Genomic DNA, 20,572 nt, shown 5'->3' with positions numbered 1-20,572 from the left:
AGTTCAGTTCAGTCGCTCAGTCGTGTCCGACTCTTTGCGACCCCATGAATCGCAGCACACCAGGCCTCCCTGTCCATCACCAACTCCTGGAGTTCACTCAGACTCACATCCATCAAGTCGGTGATGCCATCCAGCCATCTCATCCTCTGTCGTCCCCTTCTCCTCTTGCCCCCAATCTCTCCCAGCATCAGAGTCTTTTCCAATGAGTCAACTCTTCGCCTGAGGTGGCCAAAGTACTGGAGTTTCAGCTTTAGTATCATTCCTTCCAAAGAAATCCCAGGGCTGATCTCCTTCAGAATGGACTGGTTGGATCTCCTTGCAGTCCAAGGGACTCTCAAGAGTCTTCTCCAACACCACAGTTCAAAAGCAGCAATTCTTCAGCGCTCAGCTTTCTTCACAGTCCAAATCTCACATCCATACATGACCACAGGAAAAACCATAGCCTTGACTAGACGGACCTTTGTTGGCAAAGTAATGTCTCTGCTTTTGAATATGCTATCTAGCTTGGACATTACTTTCCTTCCAAGGAGTAAGCGTCTTTTAATTTCATGGCTGCAGTCACCATTTGCAGTGATTTTGGAGCCCCCCCAAAATAAAGTCTGACACTGTTTCCACTGCTTCCCCATCTGTTTGCCATGAAGTTATGGGACCGGATGCCATGATCTTCGTTTTCTGAATGTTGAGCTTTAAGCCAACTTTTTCACTCTCCACTTTCACTTTCATCAAGAGGCTTTTGAGTTCCTCTTCACTTTCTGCCATAAGGGTGGTGTCATCTGCATATCTGAGGTTATTGATATTTCTCCCGGCAATCTTGATTCCAGCTTGTGTTTCTTCCAGTCCAGCGTTTCTCATGATGTACTCTGCATATAAGTTAAATAAGCAGGGTGACAATATACAGCCTTGAGTACTCCTTTTCCTATTTGGAACCAGTGTATATATATGTATATATACACACATACATACATACCTACATATATATAACAAAATGGAATAATATTCAGCCATAAAAAAGAATTAAATCTTGCCATTTACAACAATGTTGGTGAACCTGGAGAGTATTACATTTAGTGAAATAAGTCAGAGAAAGTCAAATAATGTATGACATCACTTAAATGAGGAATTTAAAAATAAAACTAGTGATAGTAACAAAAAGAAAGATTATAGAGAACAAACTTGTGGTTACAAGTGGGAAAAGTGAAGTGGGGAGGGGCAAGATGGGGGTAGAGGGATTAAAAGGTACAAACTACCATGTATAAAGTAAATAAGCTATAAGGATATACTGTACAACACAGGGAATATAGCCAATATTTAATAATAACCTTAAATGGAGTATAGTCTATAAAAATATTGAATTACTCTGTTGTATACAGGAAACTAATACAATATTGTAAATTGACTGTTTGAGTTGGAGCAAGAGGAGGGTGAAAAAAGCTGGCTTAAAACTCAACATTCAAAAAATGAAGATCATGGCATCCGGTCCCATCACTTCATGGGAAATAGATGGAGAAACAGTGTCAGACTTTATTTTCTTGGGTTCCAAAATCACTGCAGATGGTGACTACAGCCATGAAATTAAAAGATGCTTGCTCCTTGGAAGACAAGCTATGACAAACCTAGATAGCATATTAGAAAGCAGAGACATTACTTTGATGACAAAGGTCTGTTTAGTCAAAGCTATGGTTTTTCCAGTAGTCCTGTATGGATATGAGAGTTGGACTATAAAGAAAGCTGAACGCTGAAGAATTGATTCTTTTGAACTGTGGTGTTGGAGAAGACTCTTGAGAGTTCCTTAGACTGCAAGGAGATCAAAGCAGTCAATCCTAAAGGAAATCAGTCCTGAATATTCATTGGAAGGACTGATGCTAAAGCTGAAACTCCAGTACTTTGGCCAACTGATGTGAAGAACTGACTTATTGGAAGAGACCCTGATACTGGGAAAGATTAAAGGCAGGAGGAGAAGGGGACGACAGAGGATGGGATGGTTGGATGGCATCACTGACTCGATGGACATGAGTTTGAGCAAGCTCCAGGAGTTGGTGCTGGACAGGGAAGCTGTGTGCTGCACTCCATGGGGTTGCAAGGAGTTGGACATGACTGAGAGACTAAACTGAACTGAAATTGACTATGCGTCAATACAAAAAAGTTTATGAAAAGTAACCAACATCCAGATGTACCCTAAAATACTGAATATCAAGATTGAGGCTAGAATCTACCATGTATCAGTTTCCCTACATTTTTCTTCATTCACAAATTAATTTATCCTACTTGGGGAAAAAATGAAAAAATTCTAATAGAAAATTGTTAAAAGTATGTACTTTAAACACTAACAAATAATCTTAAGATATGGTGTAAAAATATCATGAAACAGTCATCAAGTTTTGTGATCAAGTTTGAAATAAAGATGATAAAACTTGACATGTTTTGATTTCACTTCAGAAAATACAGAATCTATAGATAAAAGGGACTAGAGAGTGTCAGTAAATTTAGTTTCTCCAGATCTTCAACAGATGCTGACTTTTGGTAGTTAACCCAAGGTAGAAGCTTTAGAAAGAGAAGTATTTGCAGGAGACTGGTAAAATTTTGTACCTCTAGATCTTGTAGATCTAGACTTCTAGGTCAAAATATCTTGTGTTTAAACCACATCATAAGTGATTGATACTCTTCAGCCTTAAGGCAGATGGAGTTAGAGCAACATGCAATGAATTTTATGGACCCTACATAAGAAGAGTTTCTGGCCTATGACAAAGCATCCTTAGCAGAAACAGGATGAACTTCCTGAGATTCCAAAGCTGAAAAAAGACAGCAGAAGGTCAGAGAGCATTGCCTCAACAGAGGATCCCAATCTGTATACCCTGAGACCAAGGAACCCCAAGAAAACTACAGATGCCCCACATGAAAGAAGTTCAACAACAATAGTGCCCTGATACCGGATGATAAATGTTCTTGGCACATTAGACAGTGGCCTTTCTCACCAATCTCCTGAGACTAACTCCAGAAGGGTTGGGAAGGTACTGACAGCATAGATGAATTTGTTTTACCTTTGGATTTTGAATAAAGTTTAGAGAAAACTGTTTACAGTGATTTATCAACTATCCATATATTAGTAATAGATTTTTTTGGGGTGATAATTGTTCATAAAAACACAAGGTTCTTCTCTGTGGATTCATAATATGAACCAGCTAGATCCTGTTTTAGGTAAGATGATTCATTCTAAAGAGGACACTAGTAACTGATTTATGAAATATATTCCATTTTAGAATCCAAGACATAACTTTCTAAAAAAAGATTGTCTGCGTTCTTGCGCATTGCTAGAGCCACCCTGATTGATAAAGCAATCCCAGAAGCAAAATTGGGAAATTAGAAAGCCTGTTACTCATTTCTCAGTAAACCAAATCAAGGTTTACCTGGTTGCCCTTTGAATATGTGGTGGTTTCTCTACCTATAATTCACAGCACGTTGGGCCATCCTGTAGAAGTCTAGCTTCCCATACCCCAGCTATCCATGACTTTGTCTTGTTTCTTTAAACATGTGCCCATTGGTTTCTATGGTGATCATGCAGCGCAAAAGTTATGTAGAAGCACAATTAGTGACACCTGAAAAAGGCTGGTTGGGAAGTAAAGATGATGGTGACCCAGGTCATCAAAGGGAAAAGTATTTCACAAAGATAAAATGTTTATATTACTACATTGTTTTCTTGTACCTTTTTTCTGTTTTCATTTATGTATGTAAGCATGATTGAAATAACTATTGCTTCATATATTCTTGTTTTTTCTCCAGGGAAGGCCTGATTCAAACTGTGAAAATTAGCTTCATAACAAAGAATCAAATTTTGATGCTCCACATTTCAAATGATTCATTGAGTTGAAAGAATTTAAGAATCGATTCTAAACTGCTTTAAACCTAAGACTTTCTTTTAAAAAGTAAAGTCTGCAAAGGGAATGCACTGAATCGTTGTAGTATTTTGACACTAATGCCAGCTTTATAAATTATATCAATGTCTTGATTTTTCTTTTCATATTTCTTTGGCTCTACCAGTTCTTTAGAAAATGATGTGCATTGTTAATAGTCTTTTATATCTTGCAGTTCTTTAAACTTTGTCAAGTGGTTCTCTCATTTTATCCTTTATAACTACCCTGTGAATGCAGTATGGCAGACATTCTGCTTTTGACAAATTACAGGAATGACATGGTGGGGAGAGAGGTTGAATCACTTATGGAAAAACACAAAATCATTTGAAAATCCTAGTTAGGACTGTAACCCAAGTCTTCTGTCTTGCTTTTTGCAACTTTGATTAATTTTCTCCTTTTCTTTTGTTGAGTTCTTTTTTTCAAACTTTAGCAGACTTACTCTTTCATTTTCCCAATAGAAACATTTTTTTCCTCTTTTTAAAGTTTTTCTGTGTTGGAAAGATAAAGTAGAAAATAATTCTGGGAGAAAAGATTTGAACAGGAAAGCCTCTTGGTAATTTTTGCTAACTGATCAGAAAACTGTAATTATTTCAAAAGTTGTAAATCATTGTTATGCATATAATAATTGTGTTCTTGAAGAATTTCTCCAATTGGTTGCCAGTTTTTTTCAAAAGAACAATTTTAAGTTGCTTTTACTGATCTGGAAGGTAGAGGGTAGGAATAACTTTTTAGTGGCATGGTTTTTGTCTATTGTAATCTCCTGTTTTTAAAAAATATCTCTCTGTATTTTTTATTCTGAATGTATTTATTATTCCCTTTTTATAAAAAAGAGAAATTAAAGCAAGTTAGAGAGTCAAGTCATTTTTCCCAAGAGTCACTGTTCACCATTGTTCGTAGCTGTGCCAACACTGGGCCTCTGTTTCTGAAGCATGTCATATAGAATGTTGCTGTTTTTACATCCCATCCATGTTCACTTAGTCTACAGCACACAGACACTTTGGAAAGACAGACATATAAAAATGCATCAGTTATCAGGCATGTACATTTGTTTCAGTGTTCATATTAGGGTACCTTAGAATGTATTTCCTGGTGGTCCAGATGGTAAAGATTCTGCTTGCAATGTGGGAGACCCAGTTTGATCCCTGGGTCAGGAAGATCCCCTAGAGAAGGGAATGGCAACCTACTCCAGTATTCTTGCCTGGAGAATTCCATGGACTGAGAAGCCTGGCCCGCTACAGTCCATGGGGTCACAAAAGAGTTGGGCACGACTGAGTAACACTTTCACTTTTTCAGAATATATTTAGTTAACTAATAGTATGAAATTTTACCTTTCTGATAGGCTGAAGTTTTGGATAGTGAATCATCAGAAAGGCATTTGAAATGAAAACTTAAAAAGGGGTGTTTTTTGGATTCTCTGTATTATTGTGTGTCTGTCGCTTTGCTATTAGTTGTTTCAGGGCACCTGCACTTTGCACAAGCTAAGGTCTGAAGGAGATTTTCAGGGCAATGCCTTATATTTACACAGCTTAACTTAAGGGAAGTGCAGTACACAAGTTGAGGGAACTATATTCCCCTGGTTTTAATGAATTCATGAACAAAACAGTCATTCCTATTAGAATCTTTCTGAATAGTTTCTTGCTTCAGTAAGAATTCTGTATCCAGTAACAGCACATTAATTTTTGAGCTATGCCATGTGTATCTGTCCTTAAAATGAAAGAGATGAGTTGACATAAAAGGCATACCCACCGGAAAGTACGATTTTAAAGTCTGCATGCAGGTCCTGCCTGATGGTTGGTTCAGTGCAATCCATCATCTGGGTCTAAGCCTTATTCATCATCACTGAGTGCCTCTTGTCAAAGGAAGTCATCCTCAGACTGAAGAAACCCAGGGTTGCAGAATCATTTACATCACTGAGCTGTGTGTTGATTGATGGTGTTTTTTTTTTTTTTTTTTACATTAGACAATTTTGTTTGTATGTCTTTCCCCTACCCTCTGCAGATCATGGACCTATGTGTCTTCTGTTCTCTAAAGCACCTCACTTCTGTGCAATTACCTTAAACAGAAACTGCAAACCTCCTTCACCACCTAGTGCCCGAATGCCCAGTACTCAGTCACTGCCTTGTTCCTGAAGCTCCCATGACAATGACCTGCTTGCACTTCTCCTCCAATTCACTTACCATTCCATTCCTATGGCAGGAATTCCCATGTGTCCATCCCTTTTATTCTAACTCCTATCTAGAATATTCTAGACATGGCTCAGGCATCACTTTCACCAGTAAACTTCTTTGAAGTTTTTTTTGTTGTTGTTCATTACCTGTGCCTGTTTCCCTTTAAATTAAAAAGAAAAAAACTCAACTTTATAGAGGTGTAATTCACACACCATTACAATTCACTCATTGAAAACGTACACTTCAGTGGTTATTGTATATTCTGAGTGTGCAACCATCAGCCTAGCCAATTCTAGAACCTCTTCATCATTTCGCAAAGAAATCCCATAGCTGCTATTATCTCCTTAAACCTAGTAAGTGGTTCCTAACTGTAAGCAATCACTAACCCATTTTCAAATGTTTTATAGAGCTTCCTACTATGGACTTAAATCCGGATAACATCATAAAAATGTGGAATTTTTATTTGCTTCAGTCACTATGCATAATATTTTTGAAGTTCATTCAAGTAGGGGCATGCATCAGTACTGCATTCCTTTTTAAGGTGGAGTAATAATTCATTGGATGGGTATACCATATTTTGTTCACCCATTCATCTGCTGATGGACGTTTTGATTGTTGCCACCTTTTGGATATTATGAATAATGCTGTTAGGAACATTCATGTACACGTTTTTGTGTGGAGATAGCATTTTTATTTCTTTTAGATATTTCCCTAAGAGTAGAGTTGCTGAATCATAGGATAATTCTGTTTAATCGTGTGAAAAACTGCCAGATTCTTCCAAAGTTGCACCATTTTATGCTCTCATCAGCAGAGTGTAAAGATTTCAATTGCCCAACAACCTCACAACTTTTGATTCTAGCCATCCTGGTTGGTGCAGAGTGGTATCTAGGTGTGGTGTTGTCTCCTTCAGATTTTTTTTTTCATGTGTTTCCTCTGCATCTACATATTGCTTCCGAGTATACAGTATGTGCTCAAATGTTGATTGGACTCAATTGAATGCATTACAAAAGCTGTTGGTTTTGTTGTTTTCCATGATTTATTTCAGCAAGTGTCCAGCAGGCACCTGTGATGGATGTACATTCTATTTCCTGTGGGAGAGTGTGGAAGCTTGCCCTCTGTGCACTGAACATGACTTCCATGAGATTGAGGGTGCCTGTAAGAGAGGATTTCAGGTAAGGGGCAAACTGTTTAAGCAGAACTGTGTCATTGAAGATACAACGGTTTAGTTCAGTATCACTTTTACATCATAGACATTTAGATTCAGTAGTGTGGCTAAAGCTTAACTTAATGAGACATTAATATATATTAAAATAAAGTTTGATACCTATACTTCTGTATGCTGAGGTAGCTGAAAATGTGTACTGGAATTGGGAAAATAAATTATACAAGGGAGTTGTAGACTATGGGTATTTACCGAGATCATAAAGAAATGATATAAAGAATCTAAGATATAGCTTATAGAATGCAGTTATAGGTATAATGAAGATGAGGATGATAAAACTGACTCCCCACAAGAAGCATATATAAAGAGTAAATCTTATGTGCAGTCACACACACATGTTAATCAAGATCCTACTCTATATTTTCTCTGCATTCACTTACTTGTTTTTTAAAAGTAAGGATTCTATTTTGTTTTCTTTATACATTTAATATATTTCCCTTGTCATTACTTTTTTTAAAAAATGACTTTTATTTATAGAGAAATATTCTATTATGTATGCAATTTGGGATTTGATAATTCCCCTGTTGAACATTTAAGAAAAAAATTGAAAACCATCTTTTTGTAAATAACTCTATAGTGAATATCTTTGTTAGACATTTGATTCTTTCCTTAGAGTTTATTGCTAGGAAGATATGGCCATTATTAAGGTTATTGATGCTTATTATACTATTAATAAATTGCTTTTGTTACATCAATTTGCTCTTATACTAATATGATGTTTGAGAGCACCCACTTCACTATAGCAGCTTTGACTAGTACTATATAAAAACATACTTTTCCTCTTTCAAAATAACTTAGTACTTCATCTTCTCTAAATTCCATTGAAATTACACTGAAGAAGCACAGATGAGGGGATTCATCAGTACCAGTGGTGGAGACCCTATTGGAAAATGGACATCAGAGGATCAGAGATTCCAGTGGGATTGGAGGGCATGGCAACCCATTCCAGTATTCTTGCCTGCAGAATCCCCATGGACAGAGGAGCCTGATGGCCTATAGTCAGTGGGGTCGCAAGAGTAGGACACTACTAAGTGACTCAGCAAAGAACACAGCACACCAGGTAGATGGGATAGGACTGACTTTCAGGTCAGCACGGAGCATGCTAGGGTACTCACTGTGGAAAGTGATCAGAGAGGGGAGCTATTCTATCCAGGAAACTCTTAAAGAGCTTGTAGTTGGCAGGTTGGAGGGTCCAAGTGGGAGAAGAAATCGGAATACCTCCACCCAATCCCATACACTCAGCATATTTGGAAGCAGTAGTTCCACCTCTAAGGAAAAAAAAAAAAAACATTGAGAACTATTCTCTAAACTGGTATTTTCCATTCTTGAATGACAGTGAACCTGTAGTAAGAAATACATGATACATCAAGCCTAGGAAATAGACGCAAACTCAGAAACATAGAGATATGCCTAAAAATAAAATTGTTTTATGAAACAATACTTATTTTAATATTTTATTCTTATAGAGCATAGGCATAACAGTACAAAATATATTTCATTAATACTTTAATACAAAATGGAGACATCTCCAAATAGATAACACTAAACCAAAAATTAGGAAACACTTAATTCAGTAAGTGTGTTTACTTGTTGATAGCTCACACCAGCTCAGAGCAACAGAGCCAAGACTGCTCAAATATCTTAGGCATGGCTGAGCCAGTTTCTTTTAAACCTTTGTAAGTGGGTCAAAGATGAAAATTTCAACCTCACAAAAGACGGTTTCTTTTTAATCCTAATAATGATACATTTTTATGCTTCACAGTGGAAATTTATCTTTTCTCTAGAATTATGATACACTTCCTACCTTATAATAATTTTTTTAAAGAGTAAATGAAAAATAAAAGATGCATTCCCTTCTTTGGCCACCAAGTTTAATTCAGGAGTTTTGAGAAGTTGCTGCTGCTGCTGCTGCTAAGTCGCGTCAGTCGTGTCCGACTCTGTGCAACCCCAGAGATGGCAGCCCACCAGGCTCCCCTGTCCCTGGGATTCTCCAGGCAAGAACACTGGAGTGGGTTGCCATTTCCTTCTCCAATGCATGAAAGTGAAAAGTGAAAGTGAAGTTGCTCAGTCAAGCTAAATGACCTTTTATCCAAACATTCTTCAATATTTAATATTTCTCTTCTGGAAGGTAGTGATTATAAGTTTCAGACAATGGGGAGGCAACTATTTCTCTAATTTTATCTCATTCAAATGATCTTCATAAAAAAACCTCTGTTCAACATCTTATAAGATGATTGAAACAGATAGTTGTGAGGTGATGCTTTTTCAATGCTTGGTTTTGCTTTAAGAATAATGCCTTTTGGAACACTTTTGTGTTTGATGTGTTGAGGTGTGTAACTCCCCCTATAGTTCCAAATTTACTTTGAGAAATATTAAAATCAGTTAAATATGCCTTTCTGTTATGTTTAGATGTCAAATTTGAAAATATTTGCCAAATGAGAGGGAGCTTCAAGTAGAAAAAAATGAAATGTCCTTCTTCAGGGTATTCATTGCAATAGCAGACAAATGAGTTTGATGCAGTACGTGGGTATGTTTACTGCCAGTCTCTGAATATTATATTTTGAAAAGTCTGTTCTTTGGTGAGTTTTCAATACATGTGACAACTCTCCTGGCGTCTTCCATTATGTTAGTGAATGAGGATGGATTTCTTTGGATGCCAAAGTCTTTTGATATTAAAAAAAAATGATTGTAAAATATTGAGATGGCTATCTTTTAATTTTTAAATAATTCTACTGTGTTTCTATTATATTGTCTGCTCCATTCTTTATAGTTTTGTACTTTATATTGACTGAGAATATGTTTTTCTAATTTTATAAAGATGTATAATCCAGATGCACATGAAGTTAAATTTACACACTACAGTTCCTCCACATACAGCTGATATAAACTAAAAGAGCTGCATGACTTGTGATAAAGTGCTCTTATCAAATTGAATCTCAAAAATCCATACCAGGTTCTAAGTACGTATTAAGCATTACTTCTAAATGTTATATAGTGGTAGAGATTTGAAAATTTATCTCACTCCGTTCACAAAATATCCTTCCATGCTGCAAGAATAAAATTTTCAGCTGCTGTATCAGCCATTTTCTTGTTTGCCAAAAACATGACTTAATGTAGGGATGTGAAGGTGGAAGTAAAACTCACCCAGTCGTGTCCGAGTCTTTGTGACCCCGTGGACTGTACAGTCCCTGGAGTTCTCCAGGCCAGAATACCGGAGTGGGTGGTCTTTCCCTTCTCCAGGGGATCTTCCCAACCCAGGGATTGAACCCAGGTCTCCTACATGGCAGGCAGATTGTTTACCAGCTGAGCCACAAGGGAAGCCCCTAATGTAGGGGTAAAATTTTGTAATTAATAGAATGACTAAGAAATGTATAGAATGATCAAGTTACAGAATGACTAGAAATTCTGTCAATAGCTTGACTTTATTTTTCCTTAACAATACGAGGAGCTTATTGAGAAGTTAAAATCTCTGGGTTTACAAGTTTGTGTCTTTTTAATTCTGAAGTTTTAATGGCTCGTTTATAAGACCGTCATTGGACATTAGAGCTTGCCATTTGCTTTGGGTGTAGCTTATGTGATACAACCATATAAATTCTTTCACAGCCTTTCTTTTTTTCCTCTTGTTGGAACACCCTTCAGTTGAAATCAGTATTTGCTGACTGGAGTTAACATTTATCTCTTTGTTGTCATTAGTTACATGTAGAGAGGCAGCAGTTTAACCTTGTTCATGCCTCCTCATTCCTCACCTTTCTTATAAAAATTATATGAGCCATTTAAAAAATAATTTATTCACAGTTAAGTTTAATAAAGTGTTACACTAAAATTTTCTTCAATTACTAACATCCTTTCTGAAAAGTTCTCAACCAAGACTTTGTTGAAACTTTTCCTCAAAGTAAATAGGATTCTCCTACACATCATTTACTTCAAGACTAACTGTGAAAGTGTGTGAGTGTGTGAAATTAAACATTATGGTGTTATGCTTCTGTTAGCATGTAGATAAAGTTACCATCATTCACCAGAAAATTTAAGGAGGCACACTGAGTAAAACATGTAATGCCTCATGTCATTTAATGTCACTGGGCATAATCATCATGCAAATTGCTACTGGTTATTGTAAATGTTGAAATATATAAGGAATCATGCCTGTACTCTGATTTTTGTCTCTGATCTCTTATTTGATCTGTTTATTAAAAAATATTGCTGGTTGAGACCCATTGTTTTTATTTTACTATTTACTAGTTGATTGCAGGGAGCAGTTTGAAAACATTGCCCTAGCAAAATTGTCATCTACTTTGGGAGGACAAGAGTAAGTCCCTCAGCTGGGTAGCAATGACCCAGAGTAACCTGCTCCTTATTTTGGCTTGGGGAAGTGGGTGCAGTCTGCATGCCTACCCCACACTAGTCACCAAAGTCTTCCAGTCATGCTCTGCCTGGATGTCTGGCTCCAGGATCTGTTCTGCTATTCAGGGGAGAGGCTTTTTGGGGAAATGGACCTACATGATGAGTGGGTAAAACCCGTCCCAGTTAGTTATATTAAACAACCCAATCTTTCATTTAAAAACATGATTAAGTCAGGGCTCATCACATATTTGAAGAAAATAGCTCAAATGATAAATCCACATGGAATCATTTTTTGTTCAGCCTCCTTATAATGAAGCAAACATGATCTGACAATTCATGGTCTTGTTGCATTTTCATTCATCATTTCCTTATTCTCTCTCTCTCATATCTCTTTTTTTTTAAATTTTTTTTTAAAATTTTATTTTATTTTTAAACTTTACATAATTGTATTAGTTTTGCCAAATATCAAAATGAATCCGCCACAGGTATACATGTGTTCCTCTCTTCGTGGAGCTTCAGCTTAGGTGAAAGCTGAATAATCCTCTCTGCCTACTGTCAATAAAGGGTTAGCAAGACCCTCCTCCTTCTAAATCTAATTTCTATGTCCTCTTTGTGTTTTGAAAGGAAACTTTATATGTGTGGAATGAGCCTAAGTGGTGCATTAAAGGAATTTCTTTGCCTGAGAAAAAGTTGTCAACCTGTGAAACAGTTGACTTTTGGCTAAAAGTGGGAGCAGGAGTGGGAGCTTTTACAGCCGTTTTGCTGGTGGCTCTAACTTGCTACTTCTGGAAAAAGAATCAGAAGTAAGTAACTTCCGAATAAGAATGAGGAATCTCTTTTATCGTGAAAATTTTAGGCTTAATCACCATACTCAACAATTTCTCCCAGAGCCAAAAGAAATTTCTCCTAGTTGAAAGAGTTATGGGAAAGGTCTTTAAGAAGGCAGATGGAATTGTTGTTATTCTGATAACAGAAAGACTGGAGAACATTAGAGATAATTGCACTGGACTCACTGTTTTTATGAGATAGAGAAGAACAGAGGCTCCAGGCTACTCAGGTAGATGGGAGCAGAGCTCAGAGCGAAAGGCAGATTTTCTCTGTGTGTCTATTTTATTTTCATGACATCATGCTGCCTTCTTGCCCCATCATTGTTTTTTCAGTTTATTGTGGGCAAATATTTGCAAAGAAACAGTCTAAGCATGTAGGCAAGTCTCACCTTTATTTACTCCAGGACTTCAAGGATCTGAAGTTGAGTATTGAGTCTAACTACCAATTATATATTGATACATTATATGATTAGGCTTTTTAAAAATGATTTACCTGTCAGTGGGGCTGTGAAAGTTCTTTTTTGTATTATCTAAGGACAGTTATAATCTGAGGTGGGAAACAGAAAGCAATGAGTGAAAGAAATAGTAAGACCAAATCACTTGCCTATGTACAATGTTCTCATCTTATGAAGTAAACTTTGGAAAACTGCATATTAAATTAGTTCCCAAATATTTGTAAATGATGAAAATTTATTCATACCTCTAATTTTCTCTGTCTTTCAAAAGTTTGTCACAATTGGCCACTTTATGTGATGTAAAATAAGTGTAATAGAATTAACTATATTGCACTGAGTCTCTGAAATTCTGGAAAAGCTTGGTGTATAGGTGGTAGATTAATGAGAACACACAGTGTTGCGGTGATGCGTAAAGGAAATCCGTTGGTGAAGCAACTATACTCCAAGATAATTAGCTGGTGTATGACCACCCCAAATAAGTATTAATTTATATTAAACAGCCTCTTTATCTATTTATATATTTACCACTACTTAGACTGGAGTACAAATATTCCAAATTAGTAATGACTACGAACTCAAAAGAGTGTGAACTCCCAGCTGCAGACAGCTGTGCTATCATGGAAGGAGAAGATAATGAAGAGGAAGTTGTATACTCCAATAAACAGTCCCTACTGGGAAAACTCAAATCCTTGGCAACAAAGGTAACAGCAGAATTTTAACCTGGTAATACTGTGTGTTTATGAGTAAGAGGCCATATTAACCCAACAGTAACATTCTTGCAAACTCTGTCATTCAACATATCTGTATCTCTGTGGTATTTATCTGATAGAAATACTTTTGGAAATACAGAAAGATGTAAATACAAGAATAATCACGGCAGTATTGTTTTGCTGGTTAACCAAGTAGAAGAAACTTTTAACACCATCAGGAAGTAGTTAAATTTCCATATATCAAAGTAGTGGGATGCTGTGCAATCCTGCAGCTGTTACAGATGGAGATGTCTGTGTGTACTGATATGTTAGTAGGTCCAAGGTCAGTGAAGTGAGAGCAACACATAGACTATCACATTTGTATTAAATGTACATTTATATTAGTATCTGAACAGGAAACTACTAATGGTAGCTGCATTTTGAGAGTTTTTAATTAATGGGTGTCTTTTGTCTTTGAAGTAATACAGTTTTGTAATATTTGAATCTATACAAAGATAATGTGTTAATAGTATTACAAAACCAAAAATTTTAGATAAATAAACGATCCAATGTTTATTTATATATTTTGTTTTAGAACAAGATTGTTTCATTTAGAGAAAATAAAAGTTATATAAAATGTTGAGATATTACCTTATCAGATGGTATCACATTCATCAGCTTTGAAATGAGTACTATATCCAAACAGATAACATGAAGCCTTATATATTATTTGTAAACACATTTTATTAACATTCTTCACCATTGACATAAAAGATAAAACATGCCACTTCACTTTTGCAAGATTGAAAATAGAATGCAACATGAAAGAAACTGCATTTCAAAGGATTTTCAGCAGGCAGGGCATGTGGCAAAGATTACATTTATTGCGAGTGTTTTAGTAATCATTTCCTAATTTAGGTACTTAATATATCATAGGGGATCATTTAAAAATAAATGAATAAGCCCTACTCTCCTTATCCTAATGGCTATTTGATTTTGCTTATTATGCTGGTTTATGGAGGGTACTATTGCTAAGGGACAGTGACTGTACAGTGATTGTCAAGAGCTGAGAATTTATCCTATTTATAAGCTAATAAGTGAGCCTGCTATGATTTCATGGATACTTTAGAAGATATAGAATTTCTGATCAGAGAAAAAGAACAGTTTAAATGGTCATAACAGAAGCACTAGCTAAAACCTCAGCATTTATCCCAGTTTCAAAGCCTCACTTCCTACAGATGACTCTTGGTGGGCTGCATTATAGGCAAGGAACCTATAATGAACTTGGGAATCTAAATCTTTTAGAATGGGCAGCAAGCATCTCTGCCCTTGTTCCTAAGAGAGATATTATTGTGCTGGACAGTTTGCATCCCCATTCATTGCTCTAGAGGGAGACACTGTTTTCAAGACTGTACGTGAGCTTGCCCTTTGCTCTGGAAGGATATAACATCTTCAAAGTTCGCTTTCTATATAAAGACCTTTGAAAAGTTAGTCTAGAACAAAGGGAAATCAGTGTTGTAGTCATAAGATATGCAGAAATGCCAAAGAACCAAGGAGAGTTGTCTCCCAACAAAATCCAAACCTTCTTAGCAGTTTGCATTTGCTAATCCCAAATTCCTAATCTTTCCTTCTCCTCCTGCCCCTCATCCTTGGCAACCACAAGGTTGTTCTCTATGTTCCTGTTTCATAGATAAGTTCACTTGGGTCATATTTTAGATTCTACATATCAGTGATATCATATGGTGTCTTTTTTTTTATGACTGACTTCCATTTAGTAATTAATCTCTAGTTCCATTCATGTTGCTGCTGCTGCTGCTAAGTCGCTTCAGTCGTGTCCGACTCTGTGCGACCCACCAGGCTCCGCTGTCCCTGGGATTCTCCAGGCAAGAACACTGGAGTGGGTTGCCATTTCCTTCTCCAATGCAGGAAAGTGAAAAATGAAAGTGAAGTTACTCAGCCGTGTCTGACTTCTAGTGACCCCATGGACTGCAGCCTACCAGGCTCCTCCATCCATGGGATTTTCCAGGCAAGAGTACTGGAGTGGGGTGCCATTGCCTTATCTGCATATTGCTGCAAATGGCATGATTTCATACATTTTTAAAAAATATTCCATCTTTTTAAATTTACTAGCTACCCACAGAGTGAGTGTGAATAACAAGTCAGTTTTCCCTCCAGGAATCTACTCTGATTAACCAAGAGTAGACTGATTTTGAAAAGGTCCTTGCAGTTGTTTAAGAGCTACATGATCTATGGAGGATGTTTTCATTAACAGTTAAATTATGACCACTTAGGACCACTCCTAGGGTACAAGCTATGCTGTTTCTAGGAGAGAAGTTAATGTCTGGTTCTCACAAAAAGTATAGCCCTGTAGGTACACTTGGTGCCAGTGGAAAGAAAGTATTTATTTATGATAGGGATACCAAGTGGAATCTCTTTAGCTAGGCAGCACTGGTTGATAGTGCCTGCGACCTTGCTGGCTTATAAACCTTAGTGTTTCTGATTCACCTGACAGCTGTGTCTCTTCTTTGTCTTTGGAGAGACTGCTTGAGGACAGTTAGTCCAGCTTTTCCTGCTTGCCCATGCCGCAGACTGGGTGGTATTTGTCCACTCCATGGGATGATTGAGTGATGGGAATGGACATGTCGATTGTTTTTATTTTGGAGCAGAAGCTGGCACTGTACCAGCTATTTCTGATACTTTTCATTAAGTTTAAGGGAGAATGGCAACCAAATTGTGGTGAGAGCATCTGCTGGATTTGGTAGACAGTAGACTGTTAAATCTAAGGCACTTGCAACAATTTGAGAGTGGAACATTTTCCTTCATAGGGAGGTGAAAGTGTAACTTTTAAAATTAAAAACCTTTGCATCTCTCAGGGTGTAAGGTAACTCCTTCCCAGGTGCCTCATTATCAGACTACACTGTTGATCCTCCACTGCCACAAATCAGTTTGTCCCATTTCAGTAGCTGAAATGTCCCTTATTTCTATTCATCTACTGGAGTTCTGTGCCTATGAACATTCAGGTCCAGGAAGGTCAAGGGCTTTTAAAAACACTTAGGGAGACCTAGTGTGTTTTGTCGGAGAAGGCAATGGCACCCGACTCCAGTACTCTTGCCTGGAAAATCCCATGGATGGAGGAGCCTGGTAGGCTGCAGTCCATGGGGTCGCTGAGGGTCGGACACGACTGAGTGACTTCACTTTCACTTTTCACTTTCATGCATTGGAGAAGGAAATGGCAACCCACTCCAGTGTTCTTGCCTGGAGAATCCCAGGGACGAGGGAGCCTGGTGGGCTTCCGTCTCTGGGGTCGCACAGAGCTGGACACGACTGACGCAACTTAGCAGCAGTAGCAGCAGCAGTGTGTTTTGTACCTTTGTCCAAGTGGGCTACAGTAGAAGTCTTTTTCTTTTAATTGGAGTGTAGCAGCTTTGCAGTGTTGTGTTAGTTTCTGCTATACTAACAAAGTGAGGCAGTTATACATATACATATATCCCCTCTTTTTTGAATTTCCTTGCCATGTAGGTTTCCATGGAGCAGTGAGTACAGTTCCCTGATCTGTAGTTTGTTCTCATTAGTTATCTACTTTATACGTAATAGTGTATATATATGTCAATCCCAGGCTCCCAGTTCATCCTTCCCGCTCTTCCCCACCTCGGTGCTCATGTTTGTTCTCTACATCTGGGCCTGCATTTCTGCTTTGCACGTAGGTTCATCTGTACCATTTTTCTAGATTCCACATTTATGGACTAATATACAGTATTATTTTTTCTGACTTACCTCACTCATGGATGACAGTCTCTAGGTCCATCCATGTCTCTGTGAATGGCACAATTTTGTTCCTTTTTATGGCTGAATAATAACCTATTGTATACACATACCACATCTTTACTGATTCCTCTGTTGATGGGTGTTTAGTTTGCTTCCATGTCCTGGTTATTGTTTATAGTGCTGCAGTGAACACCGAGGTGCATGTATCTTTTGGAATTATGGTTTTCTCCAGGTACACACCCAGGAGTGGGATTGCTGGGTCAAATGGTAGTTCTATTTTTAGTTTTTTAAGGAACCTCCATACTCTTCTCCATAGTGGCTGTATCAGGTTACATTTCCACCAACTGTGCAAGAAGGCTCCCTTTTCTCCACACCCTCTCTAGCTTTTATTGTTTATACACTTTTTTGATGATGGCCATTCTGACCAGTGTGAGGTAATACCTCATTGTGGTTTTGATTTGTGTTTCCCTAATAATTAGTGAGGCTGAACATCTTTTCATGTGCCTCCTGGCCATCTGCATAGCCATTTCTTCTTTGGAGAAATGTCTGTTTAGGTCTGCCATCCATTTTTTGATTGGGATGTTTGTTTTTTTTCTGATATTGAGCTACAGGTGCTTTTTGTATATTTTGGAGATTAATCCCTTGTCAGTTGCTTCATTTGCAGATAATTTCTTCCATTCTGAGAGATGCCTTTGTCTTGTTTATGGTTTCTTTTGCTGTGGAAAAGATTTTAAGTTTGATTAGGTCCCATTTGTTTATTTCTATTTTCATTCCTTTAGGAGGTGGGTCATAAAAGATCTTGCTGTGATTTATGCCAAAGAGTGTTCTGGCTGTATTTTTCTCTAAGAGTTGTATAGTGTCTGGCCTTACGTTTAGGTCTTTAAGCCATTTTTAGTTTATTTTTGTGTATGATTTTAGGAAGTGTTCTAATTTCATTTTTTCACATGTAGCTGTCCAGTTTTCCCAGAACCACTTATTGAAGAGACTGTCTTTTCTCCACTGTATATTCTTGCCTCCTTTGTCATAGATTAGGTCACCATAGGTGTTTGAGTTTATCTCTAGGATTTATATCCTGTTCCATTGATCTGTGTTTCTCTTTTGTGCCAGTACCATCATGTCTTGGTTACTGTAGCTTTACCGTATAATTTGAAGTCAGGGAGGTTGATTTCTCCAGCTCTGTTTTTATTTCTCAGGATCGCTTTGGCTATTTATGATCTTTTTATTTCCTTACAAATTTAAAATTTTTTGTTCTATTTCTAAGAAAAATGCCATTGATAATTTGATAGGGATTTCATTGAATCTGTAGATTGCTTTGGGTAGTATATTAATTTTCATAATATTAATTCTTCCAAACCAAGAACATGGTATAATCTCTCCACCTGTTTGTGTTGTCTTTGATTTGTTTCATCAGCATATTATAGCTTTCTAAGTACAGGTCTTTTGCCTCCTTAGGTAGGTTTATTCCTAGGTGTTTTATTCTTTTTGTTACATGGCAGGAGTATTGAGTAGGGTCTCTTGGAGCACAGCAGAAGAGAAAAGAATGCAGGTAGGTGGGTAGTGACAGGCTAAGGAGAAACTTCTGGGAGAAGTTGGATTTTCTTTGGTTTCTTGAATTTAGAGCTTTAAAAGATCATTTTGTATGCCTCTTTATTTAATGCATGAGTAAACTGAGACCTAGAGAGTTTCACTTTGTCCAAGAGAGGGTGAGGTAGGAATTAGGAACTGCATCTTCTGAGTTCCAATTCAGAATTTTTCTTTCTACATGTGAGTGGTTCAGGACTTTTTCACAACCATTGATTGACAGCCAATGATGTGTGAGGCCTTGGGTCATTTTATGGGAATTAAAAAGTGATAGGATTCCTGCCATCAGGAGATTCCAGTTAATTAGTGATGTTAACCACATACACATATGTGTGTATATATCCCACCATATCAGTTATAGGAGCAAAATCCCCTGTGAAGACAGAGGACATGGTGACAAAAGCCCTATGAAGCAAACATGACTGTGTAGAGGGCTTCCAGTGTTTTACTTGAAACACTACCTGGACGATAACCAACAGGTCTCTGCCTCCCCTTCCTGAGAACAGGTTGAATCAGATCTTCTCAAAGCAAGGCCACAAAAACCTCAGCGTTCCCTTCTAGTTCATGGTTGATGTCTAATGCTCTTTCCTATAAATACACGGTGAGATCCTTGAGGGCAGGCATTTTATATCCCGTAAAGTCTAGTCCATGTTCCTGTTCCTGCAACATATGGATGTTTAACAAATATTTGGATTATCGATGGTTATTCCTACAAAATTAAGGCTGGGATATGTGAGACTTGAGGTAGATTCTCCTAGAACCAGTGGGTTAGGGTGCTACAATTTGCAGGCTGCTCTCCCAGGGGTTTGTTGCCTGGGCAGAGGCAGGGAAATGGAATATGCTGGTCCGCATTGTGATTTTTTTTTTTCTATAATTCTGACCATGTAGCCCTAAAGTTGATCTGAAGTCTTGGACTTCTCTGCTCAAATGGGAGAAGACACAAAAGCAACCTGATTCATCTTGACAGATACTCAGAATCTATTTCCTGTTATTTTCTCATTTCACTTCTCGGTTTTATACACATATCCATGTGCACCCAGGACTGATCTGCTTCATATTTCTTTTACTTTTAAAATAATCCTAATTCTTTGCATCTTTATTCTCCTCAACAGCATAGTCCCTCCACTACATTCTAGCAGCCTTTGGAAAGCTTTTTCCAGCAATGAAAACATTGGGAGATACTTCACTACTTACTTTTCTCCCCATTAAAGAAGAATAATTTATCTTAATAGATTACATTTTTTGAATGCATTATAAAACAAATTCCATCAATGATATACTTGCACTCAAATTTTGATTTATTATCTGAGATGGCTTGTTTTTAATATCTTTAGTAAACATGATCCCCAAAGATTTTCCTAAAACTTATCAGTGAACCCAAATGATCTTATGTTTTATTTATGTTCTCTTTATTTCTGCTCTCCTTTTTTCTTATTATTTACCCTATGTTATCTTGAGACTATTTAGCTTACTATCTACAGTTTACATGAATAGGTCATCTATTTCAGCACTCAGATCAGATGTCCTCCTTGGAAGGGTCTCAGTGAATTTCTTCATAAGGATCACAGCTGTGTCTTTTGGTATCTATTACAGTCATGTGTTTGCTTCTATTTCGG

At 37.3% G+C, this 20,572-nt stretch overlaps 1 protein-coding gene across 3 annotated transcripts in view; it reads left to right on the top strand.

The window, feature by feature from the left end:
• KIAA1324L (KIAA1324 like) overlaps nucleotides 1-20,572 on the top strand; it is a 221,133-nt gene that overhangs the window by 197,628 nt on the left and 2,933 nt on the right. For all 3 annotated transcript variants that reach the window (XM_027539843.1, XM_027539844.1, XM_027539845.1), the window contains 3 exons: nucleotides 7,122-7,248; nucleotides 12,264-12,442; nucleotides 13,457-13,622. In XM_027539843.1, coding sequence (XP_027395644.1) covers nucleotides 7,122-7,248; nucleotides 12,264-12,442; nucleotides 13,457-13,622 — 472 coding nt within the window. The remainder of the gene's footprint in view (nucleotides 1-7,121; nucleotides 7,249-12,263; nucleotides 12,443-13,456; nucleotides 13,623-20,572) is intronic.

Source organism: Bos indicus x Bos taurus, chromosome 4 (genome assembly GCF_003369695.1).
Source record: "Bos indicus x Bos taurus breed Angus x Brahman F1 hybrid chromosome 4, Bos_hybrid_MaternalHap_v2.0, whole genome shotgun sequence".
Classification (NCBI taxonomy): Eukaryota; Metazoa; Chordata; class Mammalia; order Artiodactyla; family Bovidae; genus Bos; species Bos indicus x Bos taurus.
Note: the sequence above shows the minus strand (reverse complement) of the source record. Positions and strands in the feature narration are given on the sequence as shown.